Source organism: Physeter macrocephalus, chromosome 16 (assembly GCF_002837175.3).
Source record: "Physeter macrocephalus isolate SW-GA chromosome 16, ASM283717v5, whole genome shotgun sequence".
NCBI lineage: Eukaryota > Metazoa > Chordata > Mammalia > Artiodactyla > Physeteridae > Physeter > Physeter macrocephalus.
Genome location: NC_041229.1, coordinates 4,375,683 through 4,391,272, shown reverse-complemented (window position 1 = coordinate 4,391,272; position 15,590 = coordinate 4,375,683). Strand labels below are relative to the sequence as shown.

Sequence of the window (15,590 nt, the reverse complement as noted above, 5' to 3'; positions counted from 1 at the left end):
CCGTGGCTCACGGGCCCAGCCGCTCTGCGGCATGTGGGATCTTCCCGGACCGGGGCACGAACCCGCGTCCCCTGCATCGGCAGGCGGACTCCCAACCACTGCGCCACCAGGGAAGCCCCGCAAAAAAATTTTAATAAAATTCAGTGACCACTTTAATGACTTTTTTTCTTTCTTTTTTGGATGAACAACCTTGGAACTTCTGCATTCAGAAAAGGCAGTGAGCTATGTAAGACAGATGGTAGATATGCCTTCCTTATCACCCCATAAAAATCAGGTTTATTTATACTTCAGTGTGCAGTTTTGAAGGAATAGCTAATTTAGTTAAATAGGAATAAACTAGTTCTGATGTTCACTGTGATCATCATTTCAAGCAACTGCTTCACTAAGCAAAATCCGTGAATGGTCCCACCCCTCAAATCTACTTTTTTTTTTTTTTTTTTCCAAATCTACTTTTTAACCAGTGATTTCCTTCCCTTGTTACCTCATCTTGTCTGACCAGTGGTAAAAATTGACCAACTCAGTTCCTCTTTCACTCAGAAGGACCTTACTGAGTGTTTGGCATTGTACAAATTTGGGTTCTTTTTTTATAGTACAGTTAGCAAGTGCCTCCTGTGAAAACCAAATCAATACTTGGCTAAGGAAATTTTAAAAATTTTCCCTTAACTTGGAGCACTCTCTGGATAAATCCTTAGATCACCGAGAGGTAATACACACATTCTTCCACTACGGTGGCCAGTAAACACTGGGAGGATTTATACTGCCCCCCTGACCAGCTGCTTTGCTGGACTCTGTAGAGAACATAGGTCTTTGCAGAAGAGTGTGGGTGTCAGGCTGGCCCGGCTGTTCTGGTGACAAGGCCTCTCCCCCATCCTGTGCTTGCAGGTGATGACACATCTCCACGTGATTGAAGAAAGAAGGAACCAGAGCCTTTCTCTGCTCTACAAAGTACCTTACGTGGCCCAAGAAATCCAAGAGGAAATTGGTGGGTGCCGACTGTTTGCATCCAGGTCAGGCGGGGCTTATGCTCAGGAGTGATGGCGGTGCCAGATGAGAGAAACAGGACAAGCGAGGCCACGGAGCCGGGCATTAGCGTGCCACGGGCTCAGAAGTCTGGGGCTCACATGGCAGGGTCAAGTCCTGGCTGGGAGCCACAGAGCCTTGAGTTTCATTGACCTTCACTCTGTTACCGGAAGAAGAATCTAGGGTGTGAATTTGCAAGGGACTGAGCAAGTCTCCTGTTACCCTTTCCCCCTTAATTGCTGGCATATTTTAAGGCATCTGTTTATTCACGTTCTCACTTCTTCTCCCTCTTCTGGTCTTTCTCTTCTTCATTTATCCAACAAACGTTCGTTGTGTCTGCTGTGTGGCACCGAGTAAAATGTGCACCAGTAGACAGACCTCCTGGAGCTCACATTTTAGGAGGAGGGAACGGTCAGGAAAACGAGTGCCCGTGGGGATGGGTGCTGTGCCAGAGGTGAAACTGGGGTGGGATGGGGAGGGTGCCTGGTGGTCAGGCTCCCTTGGGGGAAACCTGAGATCCGAATGATAAGGAGGAGCCCTCCACGCAGCGACCCCAGGGGGGAAACACTGAGCACAGGAAGCGACGACTGCAGAGCCTGACATTTAAATAGAGAGATTTTAGCAAAATCAAGGAGTTTGGATTTTATTCTAGGATAATTGAAAGCCCTTCGAGGGTTTTAAACCAGCAGGTGACTAGATCTGGATTGGTTTTTTTAAAATGTGAACTTAAAAAAAAAATACTAGACTGCTATGTTGAGAGTTGATGAAAATTGGAAACCACCCAGGAAACAGTTGTAAAAATCCAGGAGAGAGGGGATGGCTGAGTGCACAGAGATGGGAATGGAGGAGATGGAGATGTGAGTGGTCCTGAGGATGTGTTTCAGAGGAAGGGTGAACAGGATGTGCTGATGGGCTGGATGGGGCAGGGGGTTGAGGGAAAGAAAAACATTGGCTCTGCGCCGGTTTCCCTGTGAGCAGCTGAGTGGGTCGTGAGGCTACATTTTGCTCAGGTGCTGCATTCTTTTTACCTGTTAAAATAGAAATTGCCCTCAGGGGCTTCCCTGGTGGTGCAGCGGTTGAGAGTCCACCTGCCGATGCAGGGGACACGGGTTCGTGCCCAGGTCCGGGAAGATCTCACATGCCGCGCAGCGGCTGGGCCCGTGAGCCACGGCCACTGAGCCTGTGCTTCGCAACGGGAGAGGCCACGGCAGTGAGAGGCCCACGTACTGCAAAAAAAAAAAAAAAAAAAAATTTGCCCTCAGACATTAAGTGGAGGTGTGAAGTAGGCTACCAGGTGGATGAGCCAGAGGTCGGGGATGCAGGTGCAAGATACAGGTTTGGGAGTCACGATCCGTGGATGGTATTTAACACTGCCGTAGGAGGAAACCACTTACCCAGGGGGAGGTGATCGAGGAGAGAGGGGGGCCCAGGATGCAGCCATGGGGTTCCCGGCGCCGGGGTTCTGCAGTCAGCGAGTCAGGGGGCACACCCTCAGGAGAGAGGGAGGGGGTCGTGCGTGGCCTGTGTTGTGAGCTGGTGAGACGCCCCTTTAGGCAGAGCTCGCATCCCACCCATAATGACACGAGTTAGCCCCATGCAGGCTGTCCTGTGCCTAGAAACCCGATCCTTCTGAAAAGCTGGCTCCTGTGTGTCTGTCTTTGTCAGATGAGCTTCTTCAAGAACAGCGAGCAGACATGGACCAGTTCACCGCCTCCATCTCAGAGACCCCCGTGGACGTGCGGGTGAGCTCGGAGGAGAGCGACGAGGTCCTGCCGTTCCACCCCCTCCATCCCTTCCCGTCCCTGCCTGAGAACGAAGGTGCGTGTGCGGTAACAGCCCAGCTTGGCAGCGGGGGCCAGGGGGCGGGGAAGGAATGCAGTTAGAAAATTGAAGTCAGATCTGGGACGGGCTTGTGCTGGGGAGACTGTGTTCCTGGTGCAGGTCGAGCAGGGGAGGGGCTGGGATTCACCGAGCTCCTGCCGTGTGCAGGCACCGAGTGGGGAGCCTTCAGTAACGTCGGGAGGTTTGTGATGTTTCTCCCATTTTATGGACAGTTTGCCTAAAGCCCACTGTTTGTCCTGGTCCCATCAGCAGCCTCCAGTGTGTGAGGCCTTCCACGTGGAAGCCCCTTTGCAGCTTAAAAAGCACTTTCGTGTTCTAGGCTGTCATTATCTTTTCCTAACAGTCTTGGGAGGTCGGTGACGGGGGGCTGCAGAGGTTACCTGACCCACTCGAATGCGAGACGGGCTGAGAAGCTGTCCGTCTGCCTCCTCCTGCGCAGGCGTGCTTTCTTCCATTCCCTGCTGGTTCTCGACGTCTGTAGGGATCTCTCAGAGCTGTGGGTCTGGGGACTTCCCTGGTGGCGCAGTGGTTAAGAATCCGCCTGCCAAAGCTGGGGACACAGGTTTGAGCCCTGGTCCGGGAAGATCCCACATGCCACGGAGCAACTAAGCCCGTGCGCCACAACTACTGAGCCTGCGCTCTAGAGCCCGCCAGCCACAACTACGGAGCCCATGCACTGCAACTACTGAAGCCCACGCACCTAGAGCCCGTGCTCTGCAACAAGAGAAGCCATCGCAATGAGAAGCCCGCGCATGGCAACGAAGAGTAGCCCCTGCTCGCTGCAACTAGAGAAAGCCCGCACGTAGCAATGAAGACCCAATGCAGCCAAAAATAAATAAATTTAAAAAAAAAAAAAAAAAGCTGTGGGTCTGCACCAAAAATAAACAAGCTGCCGAGCCCAGGCCCTGAGATCAGGGTGTGGAATCAGTTTCTATTTATTTTCCTGCTGCTGTTGTGGCTGGTGGTGGTGATGGTAAAAGTAGTGGCCACCGCTGTAGAGTCCTCCTCATATGCCAGCCTCGGCTAAGCACTGTGCATGGATGCTCTCGTTTATATTGTTATCCTCAAAATAACCCTCTGAGGTAGGGACTGGGGGTGTTCCCCATTTGGGGATCCAGGGTTTAAAGAGGTTAAGTGTCTGCCCAGGGTCACGTAGCTTGTAGGTAGAGAGTAAGGATTTGAGCCTGAGCTGATGCGGTCCTGAGTCCTAGGCAGATCCAGTGGTGCTGCTACGGAGGCCCGAAGAAGGGGGCATTCAGGTTGGCCTCCAGACCCTAACACAAGTACCTTCCTTCTAAACCAGCTCTCTCAGAGGTACCAACTCAGTACAGTTGACCCTCTGATAGTCAAAGAGAATCCGAGGAAGGAGCCAGGTAAATAACGAGGTGCCAGCGCACTCCCTAAGCCTGCTCTTTCAGACCTCACCCACGGGGCCGCAGGGTGGCCCTACTTCCTCAGCTTTGTTGGGATGGGGGCACGTCTTGCTTGGACATGTGTGAACTAGAACCTTGTCTCCTTCTCAGAAAACCACAAAACCACAAAATCACACATGCTCCAGTGCTAACTTGTGTTTTTGTTATTTTCTAAGAAAAATAACTTGGGGCTAAGCTAAATAATTTGGGAATCTCTCAGAAGTTCCCCCGAAAGACTCAAGACCGCCTGCCTTCTCTCCCTTCCTTCCAGTCATCTGCTGTAGCTCTTACCGCCGTTTGCTTGTGGGGCAGCTCAGGCCCAGTTTGTAAGGAAGAATATGCTTTTGTTCACATTATAGAGAAAGTCAAGTCAAAGGTAGGGATTTTGAAAGAAGGGATTTTTTTCTTAATCTCCTCTTGTGCTGTTTTGTTTTTGTTGCTTTCCTTTCTGCTAGACACTCAGCCGGAAGTGTATCACCCAATGAAAACAGGTTGGTTTTGTCAAAGATGTACCCCCTAAGACCCTCATTCCTTTCACTTGCCCAGAAGTTTCACGCTCTGTTCCATTCCACCACCTGATGTTTTCCACCTCATGCCTTCAGACATGGCTGTGGGAGGACCAGAGAAGCCTGACTTCCGGCACCCAGAACCCAGTGTCCGTGGGTTTGCTTACACGGTGGCCATCCTGAGCTGCCCTTCTGGATGTCCAGAGAGTACAGAGGAATACAGAGTAACCAAAGTAGAGCCTTCATAAATCCTTTTAAGCTGGGTAGACCTTAAAAGTATATCCAGCTTAAACAGGTTGGTTGCAAATTCCTAGGATAAATAAAAACATGCTGTGGTCGGGTGGAGAGTCATTTTATTTTACCTCTTTTTCTCTGCTGCTCCCACATCTTTTCCCTTTCTTCTTAGCTGTCCTCTGCCTTTTGTCCATGCCCGAGTGTCTGTTTCCAGCTGTCTCATGTCCCCCGAGATGTAGCGTCCCTCAGAACATAGTAGAAGCTGATGGATGAAACAGGTTGAGACAAGTGAACTCTTGCTGTAACGAGTCTCCACTTTTCAGATGAAGTTAACTGCGTGTGAGCCCAGGCTGAACGCTTACACCCTTGATCTCGTTTAACCCACTGAACACCCTGGAGGTGGGGTTATTAGCTCTCTTTGCTAGATAAGGCAGTTGGAGCAGCCTCAGAGTTCAGTCATGATCTTAGGAAGTGGAGGAACCAGAATCTGAACTCAGCTTCCTCTGTCTTCAGAGCCCGTGGTGTTCCTGTTTCATAGACCGCGGTGTAACAGCCGCATTTCCGGGGGGGAGCGGGGGGCAGTCCAGCCTCCGGGGTCATCGTGAACAAGGGCACACGTTCTCGGACTAACCGGACTGCCTCGTGCCGTGCCCTGGCTGAGGGCTTGGCAGTGGTGTGTGTGCTCCTTCTCAGGACACAAGGTTGTGAGCTTCCTCTGCAGAAGTCACTCGTGTGCACGGGCTTTGTTTTATTCTACTTGGATATGCTCCTTCATCGCTGTGTGGACGTTCCTCTGGGGGGCACAACTTGGATATGTTTAGGTGAAGTTGAATTTTCTAAAAGTTTAACTTGTCCTTATGCTTCAAGTGTTATTCGTTGGAATAGTTTAAACATTAACTTTTGGTCTGTTAAATTCCCTTGTTTATTCATTCTATAAAACCAAAGTGCTTTTGGTCGGTGTTAAAGAAACATGAAGGTTGTACCACCAAAAAAAGTGTTAGGAGAGTCTGAGCACTGGTGGTAGGACTTTAAATTTGTTGGCTCAGTGCCACCTTATTTTTTAAATAGGATCCTGCCCTGTGACCTTTGAGATTCTGAGGGGGAGAAGAAAGAGATGGAAAGAGTGCAGAGTTAGAATTTCTCAGGCTTGGTCATGAACAGCCTGCTGAGAGAGAGTTCCTCTTTCTCAAATAGCTGAAATGCAGTGTTGCTGTTTCATTGACATTTTGAGACTACAAAAGCCGGCCCTGGTTTAACTCACCCTAGAATCAAGTTGTGAAACTCTTCTTTAAAACGAAAGCTCTGGAAAACAGGCTGCCTTGTTTCTGGCTGCATTCTAATGAGTTAAGTGTTAGCTGGCCCGGGGGTTCAGCAGCTGCAGTGCGGTTACTAGCGGCTCTGGGTCCAGAACGAGTCTGGCCGTGAGCTGGAGAGCTTTGCCGTGGCCGGGCCTCTGGCAGCCTGGGACAGCAGTGCTTTGCAAATACTCGTGTCGGCATCTTACTCACGGGGTGGTCACCTTAGAATGCCGAGTATGCGGCCAGGTTGATCTATTTATAAAAGGTTCAAATCACAGGCGTCTAGGTAGCACTGTATATAATATTATTAACGAGACACTCGTCGGAGAGCTAGAAGTCACATGCTTTGGGGCTAAAAACAGAGAAGATTGCGCCTCGCTTTTCCTCTCCCTGGGTTTGTGCTGCGCCTTTGAACACTGTCATCAGGAGTGCCACGCACAGGTGATGCTGGCCCAGGCAGTGTCTGACCTTGACAAGAGACTGTTGCCATTCTTGCTCTGTTTATGGAAAGGTACCATCCTCCCCGGTGTTAGAATTTTCCCCATGTAGGGAATGCTTCCTTCCTGTTCATTCTGTCATAACCACTGAGGATGTGACTGTCTGATAAGCCCCGGGAGGGTTACATCCTAGTGAGAGACACAGAAGAAAATCAGTAATTACAAACAGTGACTCTAAGTACTATAATCTGGGAATGTCTCCCAAAAAGAGCTGCAGCTTGAAGAACAAATAGGAAGGATATAAGGTCAGGGAGGGTATTTCAGGCAGGAAGAATTGCCTGTGGCGTAAAAGTTGGTGCTTGAGGCGGGCATGCAGCTTCGCTGCTGGTGTGATAGTTCTTCCACTCAGAGGAAGTGTCAAAAGAGTGAGTTGAGGGGTAGTGGGTGCTTGGTAATATCACAGGGTGGGTCACGGGTTTTTTGATGCTGGAGTGCCTTTGGATCCAGCTTCTATGTGTAGTACAAAAAGTATTCTCTCCTGAAGGCTTGCCAAGTGAGCACAGCACTCTCTCCTCCTCCATGGCACCCATTGGTCCTGCGTCACTCACCCCTGTGGAGCACAGCGCACCCTCCCAAGTGGGAACAAGTAGCATATCGAGAAAGGGGAGGGGGCATTTGGTGAGGGCTCCCTGGCCCTCAGGAGGGAGTTTGCTGCTTCTGTGAGGTTGGTGTGAGGTCAGCCTATCCCAGGAAACTCAGGTGTGCTCTCTCCACACAGGATCTGCACTGGGAGAGCAGGAAGGAGGACTGATCGGGGCCGAGGAGAAAGTGATTAACAGTAAGAAGAAAGTGGATGAAAATATGGTGAGCCGTTTCTCCCTGCTCTGTGCCCGTGTTAACTTTGAGAATAATTAGAGCGAGTCGCGTTGTTTTAGATGCTTCCCAGATGGACCTCCACGTGTCCGTTTCCATAGGCGAGCAGATGGGCAGGCTCTGGCTGCTCCTACAGATGCGCTGTATTGTTTAGAGTCCGGGTGTGAATAAAGAATTATTTTTCAGCAGTAGCTCATCTCTTGCTATACAGTGGAAAGTATATTTGCAACTAAAGGTATGAATAAAATATGAGAGGCCATTTCAAATGAGTAGAGATTTAATAACTTGAAAATGGAATAGAGTTGGATTTGGTTCTTAACACTGCCTGAGGTTTATACCACCTATTAATTATTCATCTGGCATTTTTATCACTTAACATTTCTGGATTATCTTTAACTGAATTTGATATTTAAACATGGCTGCTTGGTAATCTGTGCTGAAATATCTCCACAAGGGTTACCTAAAGGAAAACGCAGGTGACAACCCTTAAAAGACCAACTGCTGTACAGTAGTTTTGCACCCACACCTGCTCCTTTGTTCAGGGGTTTGGTGAGCGGACTTAGGTGAATGGCGCAGAGCTGATGGGTTAGTGGGTGTCCATCAGGCGTCTGCTTCCCTCCACCAAATGGTAAATGGAGGGGACAAGAAGCCGTTACACTTGTACACTAAATCTGCCCACCCTCCCAGCTGGTGACATTCTCCCCACCCCCCGCCCCCGTTTCAGGTCATTGACGAGACCCTGGACGTGAAGGAAATGATTCTCAACGCCGAGAGGGTCGGAGGCCTCGAGGAGGGGCCGGTACGTGTCCCGCTCCAAAACCTGACGGCAGGTCCCACACCAGCCTCGGCCGTTTTCTCTCCCTCCTGGGAGCACCTTGTGCTATCTTAAGCTAGCAAAGGTCCTTTGTCCCCCATTTCCCCCGTGCTTTCGGATAAGAAAGCTCAAGTTCGAATCTCCATGGAGATTGCAGAAGGTGGGGCCTCCCCCCACCTGGACGGCGACCTGGACGGCAGGGTCCGGGCGCCCCCTTGGGTTTTTGGAGGCGCGACCAAAGGCTCACGGCCTCCCCCGCTCCTTGGTCTCTCACACCTTGTCGCACGTCTGCTTCGTTACGTCAGGAATCCGTGGGGCCCCTGCGGGAGGACTTCAGCCTGAGCAGCAGCGCCCTCGTCGGTCTGCTGGTCATCGCGGTGGCCATCGCCACGGTCATCGTCATCAGCCTGGTGATGCTGAGGAAGAGGCAGTACGGCGCCATCAGCCACGGGGTCGTGGAGGTGAGCCGTCGGCGGGCTTGCAGAATTCGAGCGTCTTGTCGGGCCGCGCGTCAGTTAGACGACTCTCTGGTTTATTAGGTCATGTCTCGGAAGTCAGCCTCGGCTGAGTCAGGTTGATCCTGTCACGAGAGCTGTTGCCAACTCTTAAGATTAGTTTGGGCTTCGACCGTGAATGCGAGGAAAGCATAGGAGCATTTTATGCTGCACAGGGTGAAAACTGTTTTCTCAGATTGTTTCCTTAGTGTTTCCTTTTTTTTCAGGGGCGTTATAGATGTTTGAGAATGAAGGACTGCTAATACTGTTTCTTTCTTTCTTTGTTATTAGTTTGCTTTTTTTGACGTGTTTTATAAGGAGAAAACCAGGTATATGACGGTTCAGGCAACAAAGGCATTGTGGGTGAATTGATTCTTAAAAATATGAAATAGGAATAACTCTCTTCTTCTTCAATGGGGAGAAAAGCAACAGTAAATTCGGAAAGAGCCAGACCAGGCCGTTTCTCTTCCATTTTCTGCTCCTTTGTGATTAGAAGTGCTTACTTTCCACTTGTTTTTGGTGAGTGGTGGGAATGTCCACAGTGTCTTGATTCTAGAAAATGAATACAATAAAGAATAGAATATGCTGGGGGAAATGAATGCAAATGCGTGCGTCTTAGTTATCCGGCTTCACCTCCTGCTGGACACTGGCCTAGTTGTAAGGGTTCCAGGGCCGGAGGGGACCTGAGGTCATCTGGCCCTGCCCCTTGGCCCTCGCCAAGGCTGCCCCGCAGAGAAGCGGCAGAGCTGAGACCTGTCACTGTGGTGCCGGGAGATTCAGCTCACTGTTTTCTCCAACGTGGACTCCAGCTTTCAGCAGCCGAGCCTCTCTGACCCTCCTTCTTTTCTCTTTCCTCCTCCTGGGTCCTCACCGCCTGCTCTTGTTTGGTCCACCCCGTGGGTCCCGGGGATCATACAGCTCAGGTCTGCTGATGCCCTGGGAAGTCCTCTTGGGCTCACTCAATAACCCCCATCTTTGTTCCTGCAGGTCGACCCAATGCTCACCCCAGAAGAGCGTCACCTGAACAAGATGCAGAATCATGGTTACGAGAACCCAACCTACAAATACCTGGAGCAGATGCAGATTTAAGCAGGTGAAGCACGACACCCGGCTGGAGTGGAGGGGTGAGGCGGGCAGCAGACGTCCAGAGGTTTGGATCTACGACGGACCGACAGTTACTTCCAGAGGATTGCATCTTACACTCAGACCTCCTGGACCTAAGACTATAAAGTACTACTGTAGAATCACAATTTCCATTCTTTTTCAATGGGTGAAAAAATGTTAATATAACAATATATGATATATAAACCTTAAATGAAGTGAAAAAATTATCTATTACAGATATTTGACTGATGTAGTTCTCTTTTTTAAATTAATCAGGAGTCCCACTTCTATCGTATTGTCTCACACATGCTCTCTGTAGAAATGGAAAATGTTGATTTTCAATGATAGACCGTACATGCTACATGCAGGCCGTTTGTTCCGGCCGCATTGTGTAAATCAGCTCTTCACGGCTCACTGTCCTGGTTTTTATTTTAAAAAAAGAAGAGGCAGTATTCCTCATTTAAAGCTTTAAATGAGCTTTCAGAAGTTGCTGAGAAACTAGCTGAAATAAGGAGCCGTAAGTGATCCTTAAAATACATCATGATCCCCCTCTCAAAATTCCTTTGAAGGACCAGTTTCTTGGAAGTCTGGTGCGCCCACCACTGGGTACCTGGGTGTCTCCACACAAGTCCTGTCACCAAGGAGGCGCTCTAAGCAAGCATTTGAGTTCCTGCTTCTTTCGGCGAGCCTCGTGTGTACAGATTAGGGCCACCACTGCGTTCCTTCTGAATCCAGTTCTTCCACAGAAATTAGCCTGTAGTTTGTACATGACGTTCTTCCGCTGTCCGCCGTTGAGTCACCGTAGCTTTTGACCGCTCACTTCTCTCCCGAGTAATGTCCAGATGTGCTGTTTTCCTCTTTGGGCATTTCCCACCCCCTCCGAAGGCACTGGTCTCCACCGTCCCCGCCGTTCACTGAGAGAAGACAGCAGGAGGGGGTGGCCGGCATCCTGGGGAGGACGCGGGAGGTTCGCTTTTCTCTGGAAGGTGGATGCTCCAGGCTGTACACAGAGTGATCTGTAGACCCCATGGAAAGCTTTGATTGAAGATTTTGTTTCCTTCACATGAGTCTTTGTGATGCTTGTATAGTTGATGTTGACGCTCACAGCTGCTTCTTTTCCTTTTTTTTTTTTTTTTTTTTTAATTCTGAAGTTTCTGGTAACCTGTGGTGTATTTTTTTTCTATTTCCCTGTGACTGTTTTTTTTTCTTCTTCCCCTTTACCCCATCCGTGTCTCTTCCCACTATGCACAGATAAACTTCACCTACAAACTCCTTAATCTGATCTGTGGAGAATGTACAGAGTTTAAACACATCAATAAATACCTTAACTTCCACCAGGACTCCTTGTTTTATTGGCCTGGCATTACTCGCCGTGATGGCTTTAACCCTCCTGCCCTGGACAGTGGTGCTTCCTTCCCTGGAGGGTCTCTCAGTGCACAGCAGAGGCAGGAATTGGTACAGGAAGCTGGACTCTTGGGCTTGAATTCCGTTTTTCATTTAAAAAATAAGAGGGAAAGTGCTTCAGCCTCAAAGCTGGTGGCTTTTATTGATCTCAGAGAACTGGTCTTTCATTATTTCTTTAATGATTTCCTCCACTGTGTTTTCTGTTTTCTAAAACTGTAATTGGCTAAACCTCGGACCTCCCTGATTGCTCCTTTTTCTTTAGTTTTAGTCTATAATCTGGGTGATTGCTCTGCTTACCTTCAGACTTTCTAGTGAATTCTGTAATTTTTAAATTCCATAAGAGCTGCTTGCTTTATCTTTCTCTTCTTTTTTTTTTTTTTTTTTTTTTGTCTCCACCGAATGGCATGTGGGATCTTATTTCCCTGACTAGGGATCGAACCTGTTCTCCCTTGCCGTGGAAGTGTGGAGTCCTAACCACTGGACCACTGGAGAAGTCCCTGCTTGCTTTATCTTAATATTTCATATAACATTTCTTCTTTTTATGATGACAAATCCATCTGAGTTTGTACATCAGGGATTTTGTACATGAGGAATTTTTAAAGTTTTCTTCCTTCTCTAAATTAACTGTTTGCTTTTGAGCTATCGAAGCCCTATAAATTCCTCTAAACATGTAGTGATCATTCATTTGATCAAATTTGAGAATGAATTACATGATTAGCTAAAAGAAATAAAATCAGAAAGTTAAGAATTTGGTGCAGCAAAATACAATTAATGTTTATTAATATGAGACTTTTCTTCCTGATTCTGTAAACAGTGAGTGGAGCTTGTGGCTGCATTTTTTAGAGAAAGGTTTGCAGCCTCCATTTCTGAGTTTCTTAAATAACCTGCCACTGGTAGGCACTGTTTTTCTCATTGAAGGAGGCTTGTTTACCCCACGCCTGCTTTCAGCACTTTGTGCCTGGGGGTGGTTTTCACTGGTGATCTAACATCCAGCTACTTGTATGAGTAAATTCAGGGGCTAATCTCAAAAGAGTCCTCACTCTAGTTTACTGTGATGCTGATTTACAGTATATGGTGCAGTTGAGTCCCTTGCATATACATGCATACCTGTGTATAAGTGTACATGTATGTACATATAGGGAGTGTGCATTTTATGAGCCTCTGGCAAGGAAGCACCTTGGGACAAACCAGTTGAACAGGCTGGTTCTATGTAGCGATCAGCTCATCCCCATCTGCCCCTCCCTCCTGCACTGGCCTCACAACTTGCTGCCAGAAAGGTCACGAAAAAGAAGAAATTTCATTTTTTTGAAGCCAGTTTCTGCCAGTGTTCTAAAGAGTGTTTTCACTTGACCCTCTGCAATACCAGCTGGAAAATGTGGGTCTACATTCATTATGATTCAGTTCCAAACCTAACAGACCAGCTTTTTGTATGTTAGCGCCTGCCATCTGCTAGCTGCTTTGTACACAGCGCCTCATTTAATTGTCTGAACTTCAGAGCATGGCTGTTATCCTACAGAAAGCCGAGGTCCTCCGCCTGGTGAGGGATGAAGCAGAGACCCAAGCCCAGCTGTCACTGTCCATCCCCTTGCTCCGTGTATGTCGGCCCTGGGAGACAGTGGGCCCAGGAGTCACCTCATAAGTGGTGCCTGTCAACCAGGACTCATCCAACTGGCCAACTCTTAGGACTGGTGTCCATTCCCCACACCGCTGTCAGTGGTGGGCCTCGGAAATGCCTGGGGCTGGTGAAATAGCAGTGGGTTCCTTTACCCCAATGGGCTCAGAACAAAGGGAGCTGAGGGTAGATCCGAACATCCTGGCGATGAGGTTCACCTGTCGCCCTCACCCTGGATTGATGGAGATCTCTATCTCTGTATCTGTAGATCTATAGATGCTATATGCAGATGTAAATTTTTTAATTTTGAAAGGAAATGTATGTAAGGCAGGGACTGCAGGGCAGGCCTCACCTAGACCAGCTCCACTCTGCTCCCTGGGGGCACCTTCCCCGCACAGGGTCCTGAGAGAAACTTGCTCATCCCCTAGTTTCTGCTGGTGACTCAGCCTTGCCCTCTGGGGAACGTGGCCCTGCCCACGTTACTGGCAGCCTGCGGTTGCCGGCAGCTCCCTGCGGACTTTGGCGTGAGGTCATCCGACCTCCTCGTCTGCTCTCAGTTACAAATCGGCGGAACCTGGCAATCGAGGTCTGAGCCAGCCCAGGTGTCCTAGTAATCTCTGGTTTCAGGTGCCATGACGTTGATTCTCTGATTTAGGAGACACACTGGGACGTGATAAGTCTCTAAGTTAATTTGGACAGGCCCCAGCGTCCCCTCCAAAGGAACGCACGGTCTGACATGACTTGTTAGAAGTGGACACAGGCAAGATTGATGGAAGGAACCAGAAGGCCCTGTGGCACCCGCCCCCTGGCCCCTCCATTTCACAGCTGAAACACCCACCAGCTCACATTCTCCTCGGCACAGAGCCGAAGTCTGGGACGTGCGGTACTTTTCTGGGACAAAGGGTGAAGTGGTCCTTGTAAAACAGAGTTGGTGCCTTGCCTTGTTACCTAGAATGAATAAGGGGAAATGGTGTCTCTCCTGCCCTCTGTGGGCACTGGGTCTAGCGGGCCTTCACAATCGCAGGCTGCTGTGCTTTTCCTCAGGGAGTGGCCCAGGTACCCAGGGAAGGGGACAGGACCTAACCAAATAAAAAACGTTTTTCTAGAATCCTTGGAATGGATGGGGCATGACTTCTTGAGGAATCTCGAGGAGCTCTCAGGCCAACTTAACCCGGGTCTGATTGAACTTAAAATGCTGGAGTCGGTGGCTCTTTCTGATGAGAGCAGCAACCTCCAAGAGTAAAACCTTTTAAATTTGCGCCCTCTATAAAGAGTCATTTAAAAGCTGTATGCATGTACTATCATAAATGGAAATTTGGGAAGCATAAGAAAGATGAAATTTTTTTTCCAAATTTTATTTACTAAAGGTACAAAGCCTTTTGGGTCCAGTGAAATATTACGAGTTTTAGTGCAAGCAAAGTGATTGCTTTCATTCTCTCTCTAACTAAAGTCCATAGTTCCTTCAGATTTCCTTAGTTTTTACCCAGTGTCCTTTTTCTGTCCCAGGATATCACATATTTAGGTGTGTCTCTTTAAACTCCTCTCGACTGCGGAGCTTCCTCAGACTTTACCTGTTTTTGATGACTTTGAAGGTTTTGAGGCATACTGGTCAGGCATATTGTAGGATGCTCCTCTAACAGGATTGGTTGTGTGTTCTTCTCATGATAAGACCGTGGGGTTGTGTGATTGTGTGTTACTGGGGAGGAAGACCACAGCCAAGTGCCTTGTTCATCACAGCATATCAAGGGGGCAAGCTGTCACCATGATTGTCAACTGTCCATGTCATCCTTGATAACCTTCCTGTGGTGTGTTTGTCAGTTTCTCCCCTGTGAAGTTTCTCTCCTCTCCCCTCTCTGGCAGGACATTGCTATGTGCTTAAGGAGTGGAGAGTTATGTTCCCTCACACCTTCTTATTTTTAAATTGTGTTTTAACACTTCTCAACACAGCAATTAGAAAGTCAGGTTCTAAGGTCTGCTTGTTTCATTGCATTTCATGGCTATCAAAGCTGAAAGAGTTCTTGACTGTGGTGATGATTTCAGGGGTGTGTATGTCTGATGTGTGTCAAACTTATCAGATTGTACCTTTCCAATATGTGCAGTTTATTGTGTGTCAATTATACCTCAATAAAGTTTTTTTTTTTTAAGCCGGAAGAGAGAAATTGCAAAAACAGGCTGGAATGGGATAAGTCATCCTTGGCTGTACCTGTTAACAGCACGATACTAAATTTCCAATCCTATCTACCAATTCTATTTCCGAGCTTAAGTATACAGATAGGTCTTTCAGATGAGGCATCGCTTTTTTTTTTTTTTTGCGGTACGCGGGCCTCTCGCCGTTGTGGCCTCTCCCGTTGCGGAGCACAGGCTCCAGACGCGCAGGCTCAGCGGCCACGGCTCACGGGCCCAGCCGCTCCGCGGCACGTGGGATCTTCCCGGACCGGGGCACGAACCCGTGTCCCCTGCATCGGCAGGCGGGCTCTCAACCACTGCGCCACCAGGGAAGCCCGAGGCATCACTTTTGACAGCAGAATTAACTACTAATG

General features: G+C 48.8%; 1 protein-coding gene across 5 annotated transcripts in view; it reads left to right on the top strand.

The window, feature by feature from the left end:
- The window catches only part of APLP2 (amyloid beta precursor like protein 2), a 71,772-nt gene extending 60,404 nt beyond the window's left edge, over positions 1 to 11,368 (top strand). For 3 of the 5 annotated variants that reach the window (XM_055091425.1, XM_028501025.2, XM_055091424.1), the window contains 7 exons: positions 883 to 982; positions 2,686 to 2,838; positions 4,730 to 4,765; positions 7,528 to 7,613; positions 8,347 to 8,421; positions 8,742 to 8,897; positions 9,918 to 11,368. In XM_055091425.1, coding sequence (XP_054947400.1) covers positions 883 to 982; positions 2,686 to 2,838; positions 4,730 to 4,765; positions 7,528 to 7,613; positions 8,347 to 8,421; positions 8,742 to 8,897; positions 9,918 to 10,019 — 708 coding nt within the window. In that variant the 3' untranslated portion in view covers positions 10,020 to 11,368. Of the gene's footprint in view, positions 1 to 882; positions 983 to 2,685; positions 2,839 to 4,729; positions 4,766 to 4,876; positions 5,561 to 7,527; positions 7,614 to 8,346; positions 8,422 to 8,741; positions 8,898 to 9,917 lie in introns of those variants that run through there. The other 2 variants (XM_024131240.3, XM_028501027.2) reach the window with 2 other exon arrangements.
- Positions 11,369 to 15,590: the final 4,222 nt, after the last annotated feature.